At 48.5% G+C, this 19,338-nt stretch overlaps 1 protein-coding gene across 2 annotated transcripts; it reads left to right on the forward strand.

The window, feature by feature from the left end:
* Nucleotides 1-890: 890 nt before the first annotated feature.
* Nucleotides 891-19,306, forward strand: gdpd5a (glycerophosphodiester phosphodiesterase domain containing 5a). 2 transcript variants are annotated; one of them, XM_067229175.1, is made up of 16 exons: nucleotides 891-1,154; nucleotides 6,114-6,303; nucleotides 11,005-11,108; nucleotides 11,378-11,471; nucleotides 11,792-11,851; nucleotides 12,026-12,124; nucleotides 12,570-12,663; nucleotides 12,830-12,975; nucleotides 14,253-14,335; nucleotides 15,049-15,199; nucleotides 15,683-15,904; nucleotides 16,249-16,394; nucleotides 16,707-16,854; nucleotides 17,130-17,212; nucleotides 17,974-18,086; nucleotides 18,180-19,306. In XM_067229175.1, the coding sequence occupies exons 2-16, from the start codon at nucleotides 6,178-6,180 to the stop codon at nucleotides 18,269-18,271; spliced, it is 1,761 nt and encodes a 586-aa protein (XP_067085276.1). In that variant the 5' UTR covers nucleotides 891-1,154; nucleotides 6,114-6,177; the 3' UTR covers nucleotides 18,272-19,306. The 2 variants fall into 2 exon arrangements, with proteins under 2 accessions (XP_067085276.1, XP_067085277.1); XM_067229176.1 differs by having other exon boundaries at nucleotides 6,117-6,303.
* The last annotated feature ends 32 nt before the right edge of the window (nucleotides 19,307-19,338 follow it).

Consider the following 19,338-nt stretch of genomic DNA (forward strand, 5'->3'; position numbering starts at 1 on the left):
GTAAATTGAGCATCACGGCTGGGAGTGTCTTCTCTTAGTTGAGATGTAACAACATCTTAATGTCTGGTGGCCACCAATAGTGTTTTAAACACACAGTTTATCCGAATCAGAGCGCTTGAGAGAGGTCAACACTAGCCCTAACCCTCACCCTCACCCTAACCCTTTTACAACTCTTTCATGTTAACCGTACGCACCTTTCCTGCCATACTCAAGTCCTTGTTTGTGCAAACTTACGAATAAAGCTGATTCTGATCTTTCTAGTTAGCCTTGTTGTAGAAAATGTGCTTCACTGCTGGGTTGCACAAGATTAGGAGACCTGACGCAATCCTCTCCCAAGCCAGTAGTTAATCTCTGACTGTGCATCCGAGAATAGATCACCTCCAAGATGCCGATAGCCGGTGTGTCGGCTCACTGTCTGATAGCTGGGTGTAAGGGTGGGAGATCAGTGGCCCACGGATGTGTCATCCACTTAATTCCTCCCTAAAAGCATATGTGGGCATGGTAAATGTGAAAAGGGTTAAATATTATTAGGCAATGGAATAGTGTGTGTGTGTGTGTGTGTGGGAGGGTGTGTGTGTGTTCCTACGTGTGAAAGGATTTGCAAAATAACATTTAGGGAAAATACACTTGCTTACTGAGTTAGTCAAATAAACGTCCCCACTGAAATTAATGTTAAACGACAAGACCATGGTTATGGATTATTTGACTATTTTTTAGGACGTCAAAGGTAGGCCTTGTCAATCACTTGAGTCAGAACTGAACGCCCTCTGCAGCGACTAACCAGTGTGGTGAGATTCAAGACAGCTCCACCCACACCGTGTCTGTCGGGATTAGGGTTCATTCTAATTCCGTGTGTAAACCCTCGGCGAGCTATGAGAAATTTTGCCGCTGTTTAAAAAATAATACCTTCGATATTGTAACAGTGGAAATCTATTTCTGTACGGTTGTGTGTTTTGTTTTATAGGATGTTTATTAGATGGTTTTCGGGGACACTCTACCAAAGACTACAAACTTTGCTGATTCATTTGAACTCACGGAATTCTCTACTCTGAAGAAACAACAACAATATTGTGTTGGTAACATGGGACTATAACAGTCACTGTAAGCGACTACTTTTATATCTTGATCAGAAGAGACACAGTCGTGGAGGGAAGGTGAGTGTTTACGTTTGTGCGCAATTCATCAGATTAACTCTGATATAATCTGTGTAGTTGTCTGCATCTGTCACTTACTGGGTTTACCTGGATCAGTTTGATGGAGTTTTAAACAGTTACGTTTCTCAACTGTCTAATGAGCTCTGTAACTTCAAACATTTGGATTAGCCGTAGTTAAATAGAGTTCTCTGTCACATCCTCATCATCGTCATTTTAAATGCAAAATCCATTATTGAATGTGCAGTTCGGCAAAAATAGTTTTGATGTGGGAAATATATTTCGCGACAACAATCCTCCGTGTTCTAAACTATTCGAGGACATGTAAGGGAAGCCAAGAAACGAGTCATTTTATGGCTCGTTAGGGAGATTGATCAATAGATCTCCTGTTGACTGCTATGTTCTTTGCGAGAGATGGTAGGGAAGGCAACTGCTCACCATGGCAACAAGTTCCTGTCGGTCGAGAAATGACTTTAGTTATCGGTCTCAAGTTGGGCTTGGTTGCATGAACAACAAAGTAGTTCTGTGAAAATGATATATGTGTTTTACACAAACTCTGCGCCATAAAAGGAACTGAAGGGGAATGATTTACTGTCACCATAATGAAGCACTGTTGAATGTGTGGCATCTGCAATTACTGAACATGGTGAAATAATTGCATTCTGTCTGAGTAACCCAGAGCAACTGTCTGGCAGAGACACAACTATCCAGACTGACCTCCACATCCATGACCCATAATTTAGCAGCTCTGAATATCACATTAGGACAAAAAGAGATGGTTGGAAAATGTAGCAAATACAATAGGCTAAATACCCTATAATCATCAAATTGAAGGGATTTCACATAATGTTCTTGCCCTTTCGTGTTATATTTACATTTTGCGTTTATTCGCTTAGCAGACGACCTCTATCCCAAGTGACATTTTGGTAAGTACAGTAAAAAAAGAAATTATTTTTCATCCTGCCCTGCCTTAAAAGTGTGAGTCACTAACTCATTATCTGTCTGGACTCAATCATTCTTAATGGAGAACAAATTGCGTAGAAAATGCCGGAACAGAGCGGGTTGACAGGCTCCCTAACAGAAGCACCTCATCTAGCCATTTCTCATCAGGAAGTCACACAGCAAGCAAGCCCAGTGGACGGTTCGGGGGTTCAACAATGGCTGTCATCATCGTTGGTCTCCTCATTTTACACTCTGACACAAGGCTAATGAGAACACTGTGGCTAATAAAAGTCCTATTGTGGCTTGACGAGGAATCAAGAGCTGAATAATGCATGCGCAATACATCTTTTATGAAGGAATAAATGATGGAACAGCCTGGAAATAAGTGACACTGACCGATATAAAAGGCTAATTTTAGAAATACATGGCAGAGACTCTGTGGATTATTCTATGAATAACAGTGGGGCTGAAAAACTAAAATGACACTGCCAACACTCAACTACAATGCAATAGACACTGAGAAGGCCAGTCCATAGCAGACTAGCGAGAGATGCCCCCTCAGGTGGTTGAGGCGTCATTCAGAACAGAAAACTGTTCAGTGTTAGGCGTTTATTAAATCTTGTACCACATTGTTGTGTACGGTACTTGTAGCGTATTATTATTATTAGAAAAAGATAGACGCTCCCAAATGAAAAAGCCCTACTTGTTTGTCACACTCACTAGCTTTCACTAGACAGGTGAAGCCGAAGACATGGGTGGCACTCTGACCTGTTAGCCTACATCTCATCAGTTAGAACAATGGTTCTCAACCCTGCTCCTCAAGTATCCCCTGTCCTGCATGTTTTAGATGTTTCCCTGCTCCAACACACCTTATTCAAATGAATGGCTCGTTATCTAGTTATGCAGAAGCCTGCTAACGACCGTTCATTTGAATCAGGTGTGTTGGAGCAGGGAAACATCTAAGAACCACTGAGTTAAAAGGAATGGAGTGAACCGGAGAGGAAGCCTTTTGAGACCGTTAAGACCCGTCCCTCATGGAGAGGTCAGATGACACCCACAGGAAATCCTCTCCCTCCAGTTCAAGCCCTCAGGTCATGGACAGATCAGGCCCAAATCAGCAGGGGAGGTTATTGAAAGGGAATGTCTCAAAGGACGTTTAGGCCATTTTGGGTGGCCCCTCTCCTCAGAATCGATTCGTCGTTGGAAGGATGTTGTTGAAACAGTGGCTGTTGGTTTCACTGAAGACAGCTAGGCAGATCTGCCTCAACAGGTGAACACATAAAAATGAGCTCAGTCGTGCCATGAAGTGACAGTCATGTTGATTTATAGAGAACATACCTATGGCGTCGTATTTATAAAAGGGTTTTTGTCCCTGCATGATATTTGTCATTGTTGCATCTGTTTAAAAGTGATGCTGGTTTTGCTACCTTCATGCCTTACAGTCATTAAGTATTTCATACTGTCCCAGAATAATTAGGAGTTGGGTATGTTTAGGAATACACTTGATTGGTGGGGTAATTTGTGTTGTGTGGTTTCTTTAGTCGTTTGCCCTATGGGCCTTTTGTCAATTCACATTTACACTTCTTCCTAGTTCTTCAGAACCACAGTTCTTTTAAGACAATGCTACGTTTAAACTCAGCCAGTAGTGCCTCTGTGATTGGTGGCAAATGTGAAATCTGAAAAGAGTCAATTGAAAAATGGAAAACGATGTCGCTCTTTGCTGTCACTGCAACCCTTTCGCAAAGTCACTTTTGCTTTTGTCGAGCTGACATCTATTCAGAGGGCCAAATGAAGACTATTGTGTCTCATCTCAACGACTATATTCTATTGAACCTCCCCAGCCAACAGCCCAGCTGTGCAGGACAAACATTTCGCATGTCATCAGATTGCTTGTTCTGAACTGCCACGGTCTGTCAATAGACTGACCTGGGTGGCCCTGATTGACCCATCTCCTAAGGGGGCTCGTCCAGGACGTGGATGAGCTGGCTGGCTGCAGAGATCAGTGTTCCAGGCTCCTGTCGGGGGGAAACCTCTCCCTTAGTCTGGGTAGTTTCCCCCAGACCAGGAGAACAATGCACAACCAGACACTTATCTGTTTGTTGTTGCTGAAACAGTTCCTGTCTGTGTCCTAGCCTGCTGCGATATAGATTTAGACCAGTTATTTCCCAACAACAGCAGGTTGTTGTTCAAACCATGCCTGTTTTGGAGACAAGATGCCCGTCTCATTGCTTTTGTCCGGGCTAAATCTGTACAAATATGACATCGGGCTAAATCTGTACAAATATGACAGGTAGCTACGGTAGTTATGGAAACTGCGGTATCCAGTAGCTGAACACCAACTCTAACTCTAAGGTAACCGTTCAGCAGCAGCCAGTCACTTGCGTTTACACTTCCTGTCTGTCCCTAGCATGTGCCTGCGTGTTTGGAGATATGATGGAAATTCTCCACTCGCTTTTGTCTAGACAAGACAGTCCAGGAAATGGGCCCATGTCCATCATTGCTTTTTGTCCTTTCCATGACAGTATTTATTCACTGAGGGACAATTGACAGCCCTGACCCCGTTTTATGAAAAAGACGAATCAATATTTCTAGGCTTATCTGGTTCGCGCTGACAGAATGAATGGGACTAATCCGAATCCGATGTGAAAAGGCATAGGGCATATACACGTCGACATATGACATTCATGAAGGATGCCTTGTTGTGAACCTGGAGTTTTTGACATGAGAGACTATCTCGGTGAGAACATACTGTCGACCGAAATTTCTCTCTATAAAACACTTGTATTTGGCATCACCCAAGCCAGCACAATTTACTTTCCTTGTCCTGTGGGGAGTGGTAGTTGGTGGACAGTAAATCGCGGAGGCTTATCTGGGTTTGACAGACATGTGCAGGACATGTGTTATAGACCTGTTGTGACTGAATAGGCAGACATGAGGCCAGTGGCTCTGTGTTTCCAGGAGATAGCAGACCAAAGCCACAAACACGTCACCTACTGAACATGTCGGAGTCAGGTGGCTGAGCGGTTAGGGAATCGGGCTAGTAATCTGAAGGTTGCTAGTTCGATTCCCGGCCGTGCAAAACGACGTTGTGTCCTTGGGCAAGGCACTTCACCCTACTTGCCTCAGGGGGAATGTCCCTGTACTTACTGTAAGTCGCTCTGGATAAGAGCGTCTGCTAAAATGACTAAATGTAAAATGTAACATCTAGACTTACCTATTGTGTAAAGGAGGACAATGTCTAGGACATCAACCTGAGGAAAGAAATGCACAATTTCTTTAACTGGCTTTAAATGAAAGCAACTTCACTAGTATTGTCTATGAATAGTTAGATTCCAGTCACAGATTATGTTGCTCGTAGAACAGGTCTTAGCAGATAGGATAGACTTTCTTCACCTGTCTTTGTATAGCCATTGTAGTTGAATTTTCGAAACGAACTCCTCGGTTTAGATGCACACCCGTGCCAATAAAGGGCTAGCTTTTTGGAGATACAGCTGGCTAAAGCTGATTGTAAGGTCACACAAGTTCAACTCCCATTCGGACACACCAGTGGAGGAGGGAAGGTGAAGGGACCATCCCACTTCCACCGTGTTTTAAAGGCCTTGAAATGAATGAATGAATGAAATTAGCTTTGATGTTTGGCCGCCAGGTGTGTGGAATTGTTTGTGTACAGGGAGTCGTGGGTGGGAGAAAATGGGGAGAAATGCAGTGTTTTGTCCCCGGGATGTTCCCTTTGTGAGTCACATACGAAAGACAGACAGTACGATGTTGTATTCTGGCAACCAACTTCAAACATTTTCAGTTATTTTCTATTCGGGAGACTCCCCGGTATGCTACCAGCTTGCGCTTGACTTGGCCGACGTTTCCAGCATCTCCATTTGAGGACGTTTTCGAGTGTCTTCCACGGTGAGGACGTTTCTGGTATCTTCCAGTTGGGGAGGTTTCCAGCGTCCCCGTGACAATGTTCTCAGAGTGTCCAGGCGTGATGTTGTGAACGTGTGTGTGTGTGTCCCCTCTCTCCAGCAGGGTTCCTGGTCCAGCGTGGGATGCTAGTGTGCTGGTGGGCGACCCGAGGCGCTGAGGGAGCATGGTGAAGCACCAACCCTTAGCACCAACCCAGGTATACGAGAAGCAGCTCTGTCTCTCCTTCGTCACTGGGATCTACGGGTGCCGCTGGAAACGCTACCAGCGTTCCCATGACGACAGCACCAAGGTGAGATGAATGCGGATCGAAGAGGTTTTTTTCCCGGGGGGGAAAAATGACACAATCAAATCGGAGTCTTCTGTTCTCGTGCCAGGCTGGGTTGGTTTCACTCTGCGGAAGACGAACCCCACCTCACACCTTACACCTTACCTCACACCTTACCTCACCTCACACCTCACACCTTACCTCACCACACCTTACCTCACACCTTACCTCACACCTTACCTCACACCTTACCTCACACCTTACCTCACAACTTACCTCACCTCACACCTTACCTCACACCTTACCTCACACCTCACCTCACACCTCACCTCACACCTTACCTCACACCTCACCTCACACCTTACCTCACACCTTACCTCACACCTTACCTAACACCTTACCTCACCTCACACCTTACCTCACACCTTACCTCACACCTTACCTCACACCTTACCTCACCTCACACCTCACCTCACACCTTACCTCACACCTTACCTCACACCTTACCTCACACCTCACCTCACACCTTACCTCACCTCACCTCACACCTTACCTCACACCTTACCTCACACCTCACACCTTACCTCACACCTTACCTCACACCTCACCTCACACCTTACCTCACACCTGGATTCAGACTGAGGCAGCTTAGCTGTCGGCTTACATTTGTAATACATTCCAGTAAGGTCATTTGCTGAGTTGTTAAAGACAGTTTTTTTTTCTTTCACTCGGGTCAAATGCTGCCGCTCAAACAAATGGGGAAACTAGAGTGAGAGCAGATCTCTTATTTAAACTGCAGCCTAGATGTGAGTTGATGTATGTCAGCGTGTGAAACGGTTGTTAGAGTACGGGCTGGGTTTCTGTGGAGGCCGCAGTGAGATTGGATCGTACATGGTGCATTGTTTGTAAGCACAACAAAGGCAGGGACACATGACACCGGTAGGGGTAGGACCGTGACAAAAGTAGACTGACGGAGTGATAGGGCTCGAGGTCTGTGTGGTAAACCAGACAATTTCTCAGAGACAGAGTTCAGATAAGTTGTCAACATTTCTAGAATGTGCCATGCATCCATACTGTGTCACAGTATGAACTTCAGTACATTGTGTGCAAACGAGGATGTGCTAAGCATTCAGGAGACAGAGCAGAGGCGATGAGCCGGCAACATGAAACCCGATCACATCCTCAGGAATAATTCAACCTTTTTCCATCCGTCTGAATCCCGGGAGGGAGAGATAAATCGGTCAGGCAATCCCAGATCCCACAGATCGCACCACAGGCAAATAGTACAAAAATAGAATCCTGCCACTTTAATTGGGCGACTGTTTGTTTGTGTGTTTGTGTGTGTGTGTCTGTCCGGATTCCGGATTTGTGACTCGACGAATCGCGAGGCCAAGTTCAAGAGGGTCAGGGGGGAGGCTGGGGGAGGAGAGGTGGAGAGGGAGGGAGGGAGGGGAGATGGGGAGGTGGAACGTGAAGGGGACAGGGAGGAAGGAGAGGAGCGGGGAGAGGAGGGAGGGAGGGAGGAAAGGAGGGGAGGAAGAGGAGATGGGAAGGCAGAACGGGGGGGGGGGGGGGGGGGGGAGGCAGGAACGCCTAAAGGACACTTTGTTCTTGTAGTAACTAATACCTGAACAGGTATTTTTTTATTCCCACTAATTTAAGCCTGGTGGATGTTTTCTCTCATTTTGAGTTTGATGTGCTCTACTCTGGACTATAGGTCCAAACTGCTGTTCTAGTCTTTTTCATACAAAGAGCCCATAGATTGGCCATAAATTAGGCCTCTTACAGAATGTGTGAGCTGGGCACTAATGATGTGCTGACCCAGAGGAACAGGACAAGCACACAGCTGGTCTCCCTCACTCCATTAACAAAGCAGCAGAGGGCACACACTCACACAACCTGAGCGCACACACACACACACACTCATGCACACACACACACTCATACACACACTTTCCACAGCCGACCTACATCACCCCAGTTGCTTTCACACTGAAAGGATTCAAGTGCACACACACAAACGTATCGTTTAATTGTTGGGAAACGCTTTTTTGTAACTGCAATGGAAATCATTTATTAAGAATGTGTTTTTATATACTGTATATGGATTTTATTATTTGTAAATTTGTAAAAACTTGACAAATGATTGACCTTGGTTTTCAAAATAATGTCCTATTGTGCTATTAATAACTTATTTACCACAGGTTTGTAACTGTACCAAAGTACAGCATTTAGGTATGGTAAACAAATAATCTACTATTAAGTATGAAAATACAGTTAGCCAACACCTTCTATAGTAACTTATTTATAAAGAAAATTGTGATTATGGGAGTCAGGTGGCTGAGCGGTGAGGGAATCGGGCTAGTAATCCGAAGGTTGCCAGTTCGATTCCCGGCCGTGCAACTGACGTTGTGTCCTTGGGCAATGCACTTCACCCTACTTGCCTCGGGGGAATGTCCCTGTACTTACTGTAAGTCGCTATGGATAAGAGCGTCTGCTAAATGACTAAATGTAAATGTTTATCAAAGCAAAGTGTGTTGACCATAATGAAGTGTCAATTTGTCTTTGCCTGGATTGTTAGCCATTTAAATCATCGATCTAAAAGCTTCGCTGGTTGCAGAAAGGGGTTTTGCGATTGGCCGTGGCATGCTTACTACATCACCCCCAGTCCTAAATTGACCTGTTCTGTTTGTGTATCTTTGCTGAAGAGCTTAGTGTTCTTCAAAACAGATTAGTGTTGCTCTGCTGCTAAGAGAGCTTCTGGAAACTCACACTATGAACAAGGTTTTGCAGGTGTACGATTGTACAATTCTAGGCTTTTGTACATGTCTACCTAAACTAAACCTAAAAACAAAATTGTCTTGTAACTTTGTAACTGAGTACAATATGTGGTAACTACATGTACGTGTTTCATATTTTTCTAACATCTTTACCATGCGTTTTCGGAAATAGTATCGTACTACAGCCTTAACTACACCTCAGTGCACCTGCTCAGAACTAGCCACAAATGATGTCGTGTCATCTGTCTATAACACATGTGACAGAAGAGGTTTACAGGCAGTGATGAGTCAGCGGATCTCTTCAGAATCCTCCGGCTCTTCACAGGCATGTTATTATTAGATGGAGACGGCGGAGGCGGGTCAGTCGCTCTCTTACCGCTCTGGTGGTACCTCTTAGACGTCTTCCGTTAGAAACTTCCGGAAGTTAATGACTTGTCGTCTCCAGGTGACTGTCCTGCTGTGTGCACTGGGTGGAGAGGCCTTCAAAAAGAACCTCAGACCTCACAAAGGGACTGAATAAGTGCTCGGACGTAATACATTCTCTTTTGGCAATCTTCACCGGCACTTCAGAGTATGCTTTATTATGAATTCAGTCATTTTCCATTGAAAGGATTTCAGATTAGAAGCAATAAAACCCATCATTAAAAGCAGGGAAGTCATTTTAAACTGTTTCAGGATCCTTTTATTTAATCTGTCTTGATACAAAATGGGTTTTCTATTCAGTAGTGCCACAGAGTGTTGAGCTACTCAGTGGTGGACTGTTTGCAGTGCAATTTAAGGGAATTAACGCTCTCATCCCTTAATGTATCACCGACCTGAAACCCTAAGTAGAGAACCCAACTCAGTAGCTTGATCCATGTTCTCCTTGTTCACCTCTCCACAGAGCCTCCTCTCTCTGGTGGGCTGCTGTGACCTCACTCTCTGCTGTGACCTCACACTCAGCTGTGACCTCACTCTCTGCTGTGACCTCACTCTCTGCTGTGACCTCACTCTCTGCTGTGACCTCACTCTCTGCCGTGACCTCACTCTCTGCCGTGACCTCACTCTCTGCCGTGACCTCACTCTCTGCCGTGACCTCACTCTCTGCCGTGACCTCACTCTCTGCCGTGACCTCACTCTCTGCCGTGACCTCACTCTCTGCCGTGACCTCACTCTCTGCCGTGACCTCACTCTCTGCTGTGACCTCACTCTCAGCTGTGACCTTCTGGCCTTCCGCTGATCTCTAGACTTAATCAAGATAGACCTTCTCGTAGGCTTGATGACGTGGGATGTTCGTGGGACTACGATTCCCACGTGGTTTTGCCCCTGTTCCAATTGGTACATCCACCAGTTTTCCCCTCGACCACATGAACTCAAGTGTGAGCGAAATCCTCCTTGTGTAGTGGGTTCTGGGGGCCGTGTATCAACCAGGCTGATCACATGACCAGCACACGCTCAGGTCACCTGGTTATGCTAACGCATGCGGACGTGAAGGAGGGTCGAATCCAAGACAATATTCCTGAGGGGGACGGGGGGACGGGGAAGTTAACCTGCCCTCTCCGCCGGGCGCCAGGCTCGCTCGAGCCTCCTCCCCCCCCGGCCCGGGGGGGGAGCATGTGCATGTGGAGACGCATCATGGTCAGCCGAGCTGATCAGTGGTCAACAGATCCTGCTCGCCGACCGGTCTTAACTCTAATCCTGTTAGTGACCGAGGGAGGAAGTGTCCTTGTTCTCTGTACAGACCTCCACTCTTGCGCACTAGTCTGCCTTTGCTCGAGGGATTCAAGGCCCTGGTCACAGCGAAGGTGTGAACAGGCTCTGGTAGAACTGTGGTCTTCTGGTTCTTGGGTTCTTGTGTGTGTTGGCCTGCTAAATGCATCGTTTTTTTGGGGGGGGGGGGTCGAGGTGTTACTGTTTGTGTCTTTTCTGCGTTGTCTCTCACTCTTGTTTGTGTTGTGTCTTTCAGTGGGAGCGTGCCTGGTTCTTCCTCCTCTGCATCTCCTTCTTCCTGCTCCTGTTCTGGTCATACTTCTGGCTGGAGGCGCACAATGACTACAACGAGTTCAACTGGTGAGGGAGCCAGACTACAGGACCCAGAGTCGCCCCGGCAACGCTGGCCTTTATGTGTCGGAGCCTTCGCGTCCCCCGTTGGCGTGGGACGAGGCCGTGTAAACGAAATGCGTTTCGTTTTGAGTGTCTACCGAAGGGCCTGGGCGCCTGTCGTTTAAGAATTCCGGAAGGGAATTTGTGGTTGTTCATAAATTGAGGCAATGGCGTCTTTCTAACCTAATCCCCCCCCCCCCCCCCCACCCCCTTTCGTTTCCTCCCCTGTCCTGCAGGTTATTGTACAACCGCTCGGGGGAATGGAGAGATGGCACGGTGCCTATCCTCGCCTCCACCGCCGTGGGGTTCAGCTACATTACATTCCTGATGGTGAGTTGGTAAAACTTTCCATTCAGGTGCTGGTAATAAGACTCAGTTAATATGTGATATTGCCTTGGGAAGTTAGTAAGTCTTATTAACAAATATTAAGGCTAAACAAGCATCTTGTTAGGGCCTTATTGCCTGTAAACGCTTATCTCACGTGAAGCTATTACTAACCTAGACCCTTTCCCTAACTCTTGCCCTTGCACACATTACACATATTCATGTTAATACGCATCTTTCTTTACACACCAGCACATCGACACATTGTCACGCTTTGTCTCGATGAGGACCTGCGTGCAATGACCGCTGCTCTATTTATCTTGCAGATCTTGGCGCTTTTTCACATTTCCCTGGGGCAGCAGCTAAATCTCTATTGGATCCACAAGGTACACCTCCTCCGAACAAACTCAAACCAAACTCAATTGAATTCCGTATTGAGCCTGGATGATTTATGAGCGCCAAGGAGTCGTGACGATGACCAATCGGCCAGGGGGTTCTGGAGGATCTGTACCGTAGGAACTCTGTCACCGTGTGTGTGTGTGTGTGTGTTGTCACCCCAGATTGGTGTTGTGGCTGCCCTCCTCACCACCATCTCTGGCGTGGTCTCCATCGATGACATCTGGGGCAGCGAGTGGGACATCGTCCTCATCTCCTTACAGGTCGGCCTCTCTTTACCCTGCGCGGCCACCTTTTTGAACTGGACCTCGCTTAGTTTGCTTTGTTAGTTTAAGTGTAACTTTAGAGTCAGGTGGCTGAGCGGTGAGGGAATCGGGCTAGTAATCCGAAGGTTGCCAGTTCGATTCCCGGTCATGCCAACTGACGTTGTGTCCTTGGGCAAGGCACTTCACCCTACTTGCCTCGGGGGAATGTCCCTGTACTTACTGTAAGTCGCTCTGGATAAGAGCGTCTGCTAAATGACTAAATGTAAATGTAACTTTAGTAGTAGTCGTGTAGTAGAAGTAGTAAAAGATGGAGTACATGAGTTCTCTCTGGAAGTGTGTGGATTGTGATACTGTATTGCTGTTTGTAATGTTTTTGGTATTTATTTGTCCTTTGTAAGGACAAATGAAAGTTATACTTGACTTGACTTTGCTTGTTCTTCAGTCCACAGGGCCGTTCCTGCATATAGGAGCTCTGGCAGCTATGACAGCGTTGAGCTGGCTTGTCGCCGGTCATGTGATCCGCACAGAGAGATCCAGTAAGTGTGTCCGGACATGCTCTGTGAACGTACTGCCTCTATTGTGGTGTAGAATCACAACGTAGAACGACTCCCGGGGACCTGCCCCAAGAACTGCTGGTCGTGCCGCCTGTGTCGTTCTGTCCGCCTGCCGGTCTGACTGACCGCCCTGCTCGTCCCTTCCCAGGGCTGCAGACGGCCGTGCTGCTGGTGTACCTGGGCGTCCTGCTGGCGCTCTACACGGCGCCCCTCACCTTCTCCTTCCCCTGCGTCATGGACCGCGGCGGCCTCAAACCGCGGCCCGACGTCATCGGCCGACGGGGGGCCCCCATGGTGAGTCGTAGCTCCCCCCCACCCCACCCCCCCCGCCCAATCGTGTTGAGGCTGGGCGGGGCTCACCCTCCGACGAAAAACAGAGTGGAAAGAGGGCGGGCCGTGTCAGATAAGGACGGGACAGGAACACACAATAGAACACAACAGATCGTAAAGCCTCGATAACAAGTGTGCCGCGTGTCACGCCTCAGGACACAGATATTTGACCTTATATCTCACGTGTGCCGGATTGGACTCCATAGATCCATAGATAAAAATGAGGACTCGCGTCCTGGTCGAGAGACACTCAGTCCAGACAAACTATTCTGGTAAACAAACACATTATCTACATGCATAGTGGCCAACCCAGGGTGTGTACCTGGCCTCCGCAATCGCTGCGCGCACACACACACACACACACAAACGCTCACACACTCTTCTTTTACCTCTGACTTGTCAAGACATGTTAAGGTGTTGATCCCCGCTTTGGGGAAGCTAAGGGACCTCTCTGACAGGAGAGTAGAGAACTTCCTCCCCGAAGGCCTTCATCCTAATAACAAAGAAAGCCCTTCTAAGCATTAAAAAGGATGTGTTACACTGAACTTTGCACCGGTGTCAATATCTATCAGCACGTTTTACAGTGTTCATTTAACCCCGTCTCATGTGAACGGACCTTTTTAAACACTCGAGCGAAATGAGCACGTCTGGTGTTCAATGAACACTGACACGTTCAGCTCCGTTGAAGTTATGGCACAGCCAGATGCCCTCCAATGAATGGTTTCAGTTTGTTCCTGTGGCTAACTTGTGAGGTCATGTTTGTAAACCAATCAATAGCTTTATCCGAGGTTCCATGTGGGCAGATGCAGAAGCAACAAGCCCCCGTTGATTGCACCATTGACGTCCGGAAAACTTGGATTTGACCTACTTGTTTTTTCATGAGCTACGGTCATCAGGTCTTCACAGAGCAGCGCTCGCATACAGTGCTGTACTGTCATCGTTCAAACGGTTGTGCCCCTTCCCTCTCTCACCATCGCTCTCTCTCTCTCTCTGTGTTTTTCTCTCTCTCTGTCTCTCTCTTTTTCTTTGTCTCTCTCTCTTTCTTTCTGTCTCTCCCTCCCTCTCCCTCTTCCCCTCCCTCCCTCCCTCTTTCTCTCTGTCTCTCCCTCTGTCCCTCTCTCTCTCTCTCTCTCTCTCTCTCTCTCTCTCTCTCCCTCTCCCCCTCTCTCTCTCCCTCTCCCCCTCTCTCTCTCCCTCTCCCCCTCTCTCTCCCTCTCCCTCCTGTTGTCTGTCTCCTCCAGCTGGCTCCAGAGAACACGCTCATGTCGTTCAACAAGGCGCTGCAGCAGGGCGTCAGCTCCCTGGAGGCGGACGTGACCGTCAGGTAACCAGCTCGACCCACCTCCCGCCCGTTCAGTCCCAGCGAGGCGGGGCAGCGTTGCGGTGGAGGCGTTACTGTGCCAGTAGCACAGGACACCCACCTGCTAACAGGCTCTCGGTTTCGTGTTTACTGGCAACACAGGCGATGGGAGGAATTGAGTCCAACGGTCCATTATTAAAATGCAACCGTTGGATTGAATTCGAGGCGCTGACTGTACTGTAAAGTTAGCTGGAAAAGCAGCCAACAGAGCTTCCCTACTGCGATTCCTTTGCCCAAAGGTCCTGGATTAATGAGTTCCCCATAGAAAAGCCATTCCACAGTCAGCATGTTATAGGTTAGGAAGCCAACTTTAACTGATTAATCCTGCCTCCCTATATGATGTAGATGTATGAAATGACGAATATTTGGATAAAAATAGATGTCCTTGTCAAAGTCCACCGTATATCATTATTTTAGGTCGTTTCTTTTGTTCAAAGCAAGATTACAGTATTTATCACTGGCACTTTCTACAAATGTATTTGGTGATTATACGGAATGCCTGTGTACTGTAGGCGCTGTGGGTGTGTGTGGGGGGGGGGGGTTTACAATATTCCACTCCACCTAACGCAAAAGCTTACAGTGATTGAACACATTTGAGAAAACCTGACTCTGACTTCTGAGACGGGGTACCGAGCCGAGAGCTGACGTGTTGTCCCGGTGGTGTCCCGTTTGTCCAGCGTGGACGGCGTGCCCTTCCTGATGCGCGACGACACCCTGAGAAGGACCACCGACGTGGGCAAGGTCTTCCCCCTCAGGCAGCTGGACGACGCCTCTTTCTTCAACTGGACAGAAATTCGCTCCCTCAACGCCGGCAAGTGGTTTCTGAAGGTACCTCTTCTCTTCGTTCCCTCTCTTCCGGGTGTTTTTCCCGATCTCTTTCTTTGTCGGCGTGGCGCGTTTGTGGCGTTTGGAGGGAATTCTAAGGAGGATTCCGCTCTTCACGCGCGGAATCTTAAAACTCGGGGACTGCCGAAGGGGTCTTCCAGACCGTTTTTGTGTTTTCAAAAGCAATACGCTTTTGGGATAAATGCTTCGTGTCTATCCGTCTATGAATCCTCTCCTTTCCTCCCCTTTCCTCTACTCTCCTTTCACCTCTCCTTTCCTCTCCTTTCTTCTCCTCTCCTCTCTTCTCCTCTCCTTTCCTCTACTTTCACCTCTCCTTTCCTCTCCTCTCTTCTCCTTTCCTCTCCTCTCTTCTCCTTTCCTCTCCTCTCTTCTCCTTTCCTCTCCTTTCCTCTCTTCTCCTTTCCTCTCCTCTCTTCTCCTCTCCTTCCCTCTCTTCTCCTCTCCTCTCCTCTCCTCCCCCTCCAGAGCGACCCCTACTGGACGGCCCGGTCTCTGACTGAGAGGGACCGCACCAGGATAGGGAACCAGACGGTGTGCAGCCTGGTGGAGATGCTCCGCCTGGCTGCCCGGGCCAACCGCTCCACCCTGCTCAACCTGCGCCGGCCGCCCCCGGAACACCCGCACTACAAGACCTGGATCATGGACACTCTGTGGGCCGTCCAGAGGTCGGGCATCTCTCAGAAGAGGGTGAGGAGAAACGTTCCTTAACCCTTGCGCTGCCTACGGGGTCATTGTGACCCACCGTCGTGTTGCGGCAATACAAAAATAAAGTGAGTCAGCGCGACGTTTCAAAGACAATGCTTCACTTTATTGTCGTATGAGGTAAAGTTGTCACAACACGACGGTGGGTCACAATGACTGAAGGGTCACAATGACCCGAAGGTCACAGGGGTTAAGACCACGCTTGTTACACCCACAGTCGTCATCGCGACTTTTCACTTTTGGGGTGGTTGTTAGCAACGTCAAAAAGTGCAAAAACAAAAGACACAGACCGCTAGAAAGTGACTCCAGTGCCGGCTGTGCTTCCACAGGTGACGTGGACGCCCGACACGGACCGGGGGAGGGTGCGAGGCCTGCAGCAGACGTCCCTGGAGAAGGCGTCCGTGGAGGAGCTCCGACACAGGGGCATTAGCAGCCTCACGCTGCACTACAGCCAGGCCAGCCACAAAGACATCCAGTAAGAGTCCAGTCACCCCCCCCCCCGAAAAATTTTACGATGATGATGTGGTCGGATTGACCCACGCAAGCCAAAAATCGAATGAAAGTCGGCCCGTTTTCGATCAAACCCGTCGAGGGCCTCTTTACGCGTGGGCGGAGCGCGGGGCTGCGATATGAAGCGAGCCAGGGGTGGAGAGCGGCTCTAGCCGCCCCCGCCTCGAGGGCGACCGCGGCTCGCGACCGAGAGCCCCCCGTCTGAACCCGCTCTCCTCCAAACCCCGCCCCCCCTCTCGTTTTGTCGTCCCCCCCCCCCTCCCCCCCCCCCCTCCAGGAAGTACCTGGCCAACAACATGAGCGTGACGGTGTACCCGGTGAACGAGCCGTGGCTCTACTCGGTGCTGTGGTGCAGCGGGGTGTCCTCCGTCTCCACGGACGTGCCCCAGGTCCTCCGGAAGGTGCCTTACCCCGTCTGGATCATGGTAAGCCCCTTCACTCCTCCCCCTCATCCCCTCCCCCTCAGCAGGGGGTCGAGCAGCAGACCTGGGCGCAGCAAGGAACAACCTTAAGTACAAGATGAAGGTCGCGGCCGCAGAGCTAGGGGACTCAGCGTGAGACCAGGCGGCTCGGATTCCCGACGAGTCAGCATCTGGCTCTGGTGTGCGTGGCCGCAGTCTGGCTGTTGGGTCTGACTGCTGGGGTGACGCTGACACCTAGTGGCGGCTGCTGGTGTCGACCGTGTCTGTTTCCGTTGCAGAGTCCGGGTGTGTACTCCTTGATCTGGATGACGTCCGACCTGGTGTCCGTCGCGGTAGTCATAGGAGTGTTTATTTTTCAAAAGTAAGTACTCTTTCAGCACCACGCACACGTGATATCATTTGAAATTGAAATATACTTTCTCGATTTATGCTGGGTGTAGTCCTCACTCCTGTTTAACGATGATTGGAACACAGTGTAATGGCAGGTGTCTGGTCTGGTCTGTCTGTGCAAGCTGTTCGTTAGGGCTCATGATGTTGAAACGCCTTCCTCCGGGGCTGTGGCCTAGCTTCCTGCCGTCCAGCCTGCCTCTAAACCGACCGTTCCTCTCCTCCTCTCTCCTCCCCCCCCATCTCTCTTGTCCTCCTTGCTGTCTCACCTGCCTGCTCTCTCTCTCTCTGTCTCGTTTTTTTTTGTGTGTGTCCTCTGCTCTGCCTGGTCTGCATGCCACTTGGCATCTGCCAGCTATCACGTTATCAGGTAACCGGCCCACAGTGCTGCCCCTTCTCGTCCTCCCGTGTCGTCCCCACCCCCGCCCCCCCCATCCTCCTCCGAGTCCTTGTTCTGTGTGTCACACGCTAGCTCTTTCCCATTCTCCTCCGAAACCGCATCCCTCGGGTGTCCTCCCCCTCTTTTATGTTGTGTTTTCTTGCCGCCCGTCGGCCTTTCCGTGTAAATGTAGTTCGCCCACCCCCCCCCCCCCCCCCCCCCCCCCTCGACGCGGTTTTGACGGACCGTTTCAGACAGCCGTCCCCTTGTTTGCCCTCTCTCGGAGAGGTTCTTGCTAGCCGCCCGTGTCGTGACGTGTCTTTCTGGCTTCTCCCGGGGTGCCGCGGCGGGGGCAGGTGGAGGATGAGCGGCATGCAGAGCTACAACCCGGAGCAGATCATGCTGAGCGCCGTGGCGCGGCGGCCCAGCCGCGACGTCAACGTCATGAAGGAGAAACTCATTTTCTCAGGTGCGCCCCGGAGCGGGAAAGGGGGGGAAGGAGTGACGGTTGAGTTTGTTTTGTTTTATTCTCCCTCTTTTCTTTTTTTTTTTCTTTCTCCAGAAATCAACAACGGGGTGGGGAGCACCGAGGAGTTGTCTCTGTTCCCACAGAACGGTTACGCCAGCTACTCTCAGGGAGGTATCACCCACTGAAAACTCGGATACTGTTGCATCCGTGCAAAAGACTGGAAGACTGGGTGGGGAGGGGCGGGGGTGTTTTTGAGATTTCATAGTTCTCCAATGTTTTGTCATTCTCTGGTGACGTGATCTCTGTGTTTGAAGCGATCGGTTGTTCTTTTCCACGACTGTTTCCTTCTTTCGTTTTCTTAAAGTCGAGGGGAAAATGCTGCTGTACATTGTTGTAAATATGGGTCGTTTTACTTTTTATTTGACATTTTCCCTCTGAGAGGATTTTCATGGTTTGGAGTTCTGAATCGTACGGTATATAAATTCAGTCTCATTCTGAGGTGTGAGCTCTCCTATCAATGTGAGAATTCGGATATTTACGGTTGAGTGAACTTCCTCTGTTCTTGCTGTGAAGTTTATCAGGTTAGGACATCAGTGCTTAAATGAGTTCAGGTGTATTTGCTTTAGTCGATGTTTTAGTCAAATTTCCTCTGCCACTTTACTGGCATGCCATTGTTGGTTCACTTAAGGTATTTTTGTTTTCCCAAAAATTCACATGGCTGCCTTTTTCACTTGGTTTATGATTGGGTAGAAAATTAATTCGATATAAATATATGGGCTGTGTCTTATAGTGTCTAGAAGGTTATCATACAGTATATGGCACATAGCTCAACTTGAATGAAAACAGTGAATATTTCCCCATGATGAAAATGTTTCTCTGTACAGTATCATGATTGTCAAGGTTTTTTTTAATACCATATTATGATTTTAAATAATGTGTTTCTTTTGACATTTTGTTTTTGGCTGATGAGACAGTAGACACAACTCTACTTGACATTTATGTCCCCAAGTGCAGTTTCCACCCCTTGTCTTGAAGGCAATCCATCTCACCTCTGCGGCGAAAATATAACCAGGTAAAGTCAATTGCAAATGCAAATGGTGGATAAAAACTTGTTTTAGGAAAGTGGGGCCAAGGAACGTGGCACCTGTGTGCATGCCTGTAGGCATCCCTTTTTATGGTTGCTTATTTGGATTTTAATGTCAAGACAATTTGGAAATAAAGATTGCAAAAACAATGTGTTGGTTTTCAATGA

This window comes from Osmerus mordax, chromosome 25, assembly GCF_038355195.1.
Source record: "Osmerus mordax isolate fOsmMor3 chromosome 25, fOsmMor3.pri, whole genome shotgun sequence".
NCBI lineage: Eukaryota > Metazoa > Chordata > Actinopteri > Osmeriformes > Osmeridae > Osmerus > Osmerus mordax.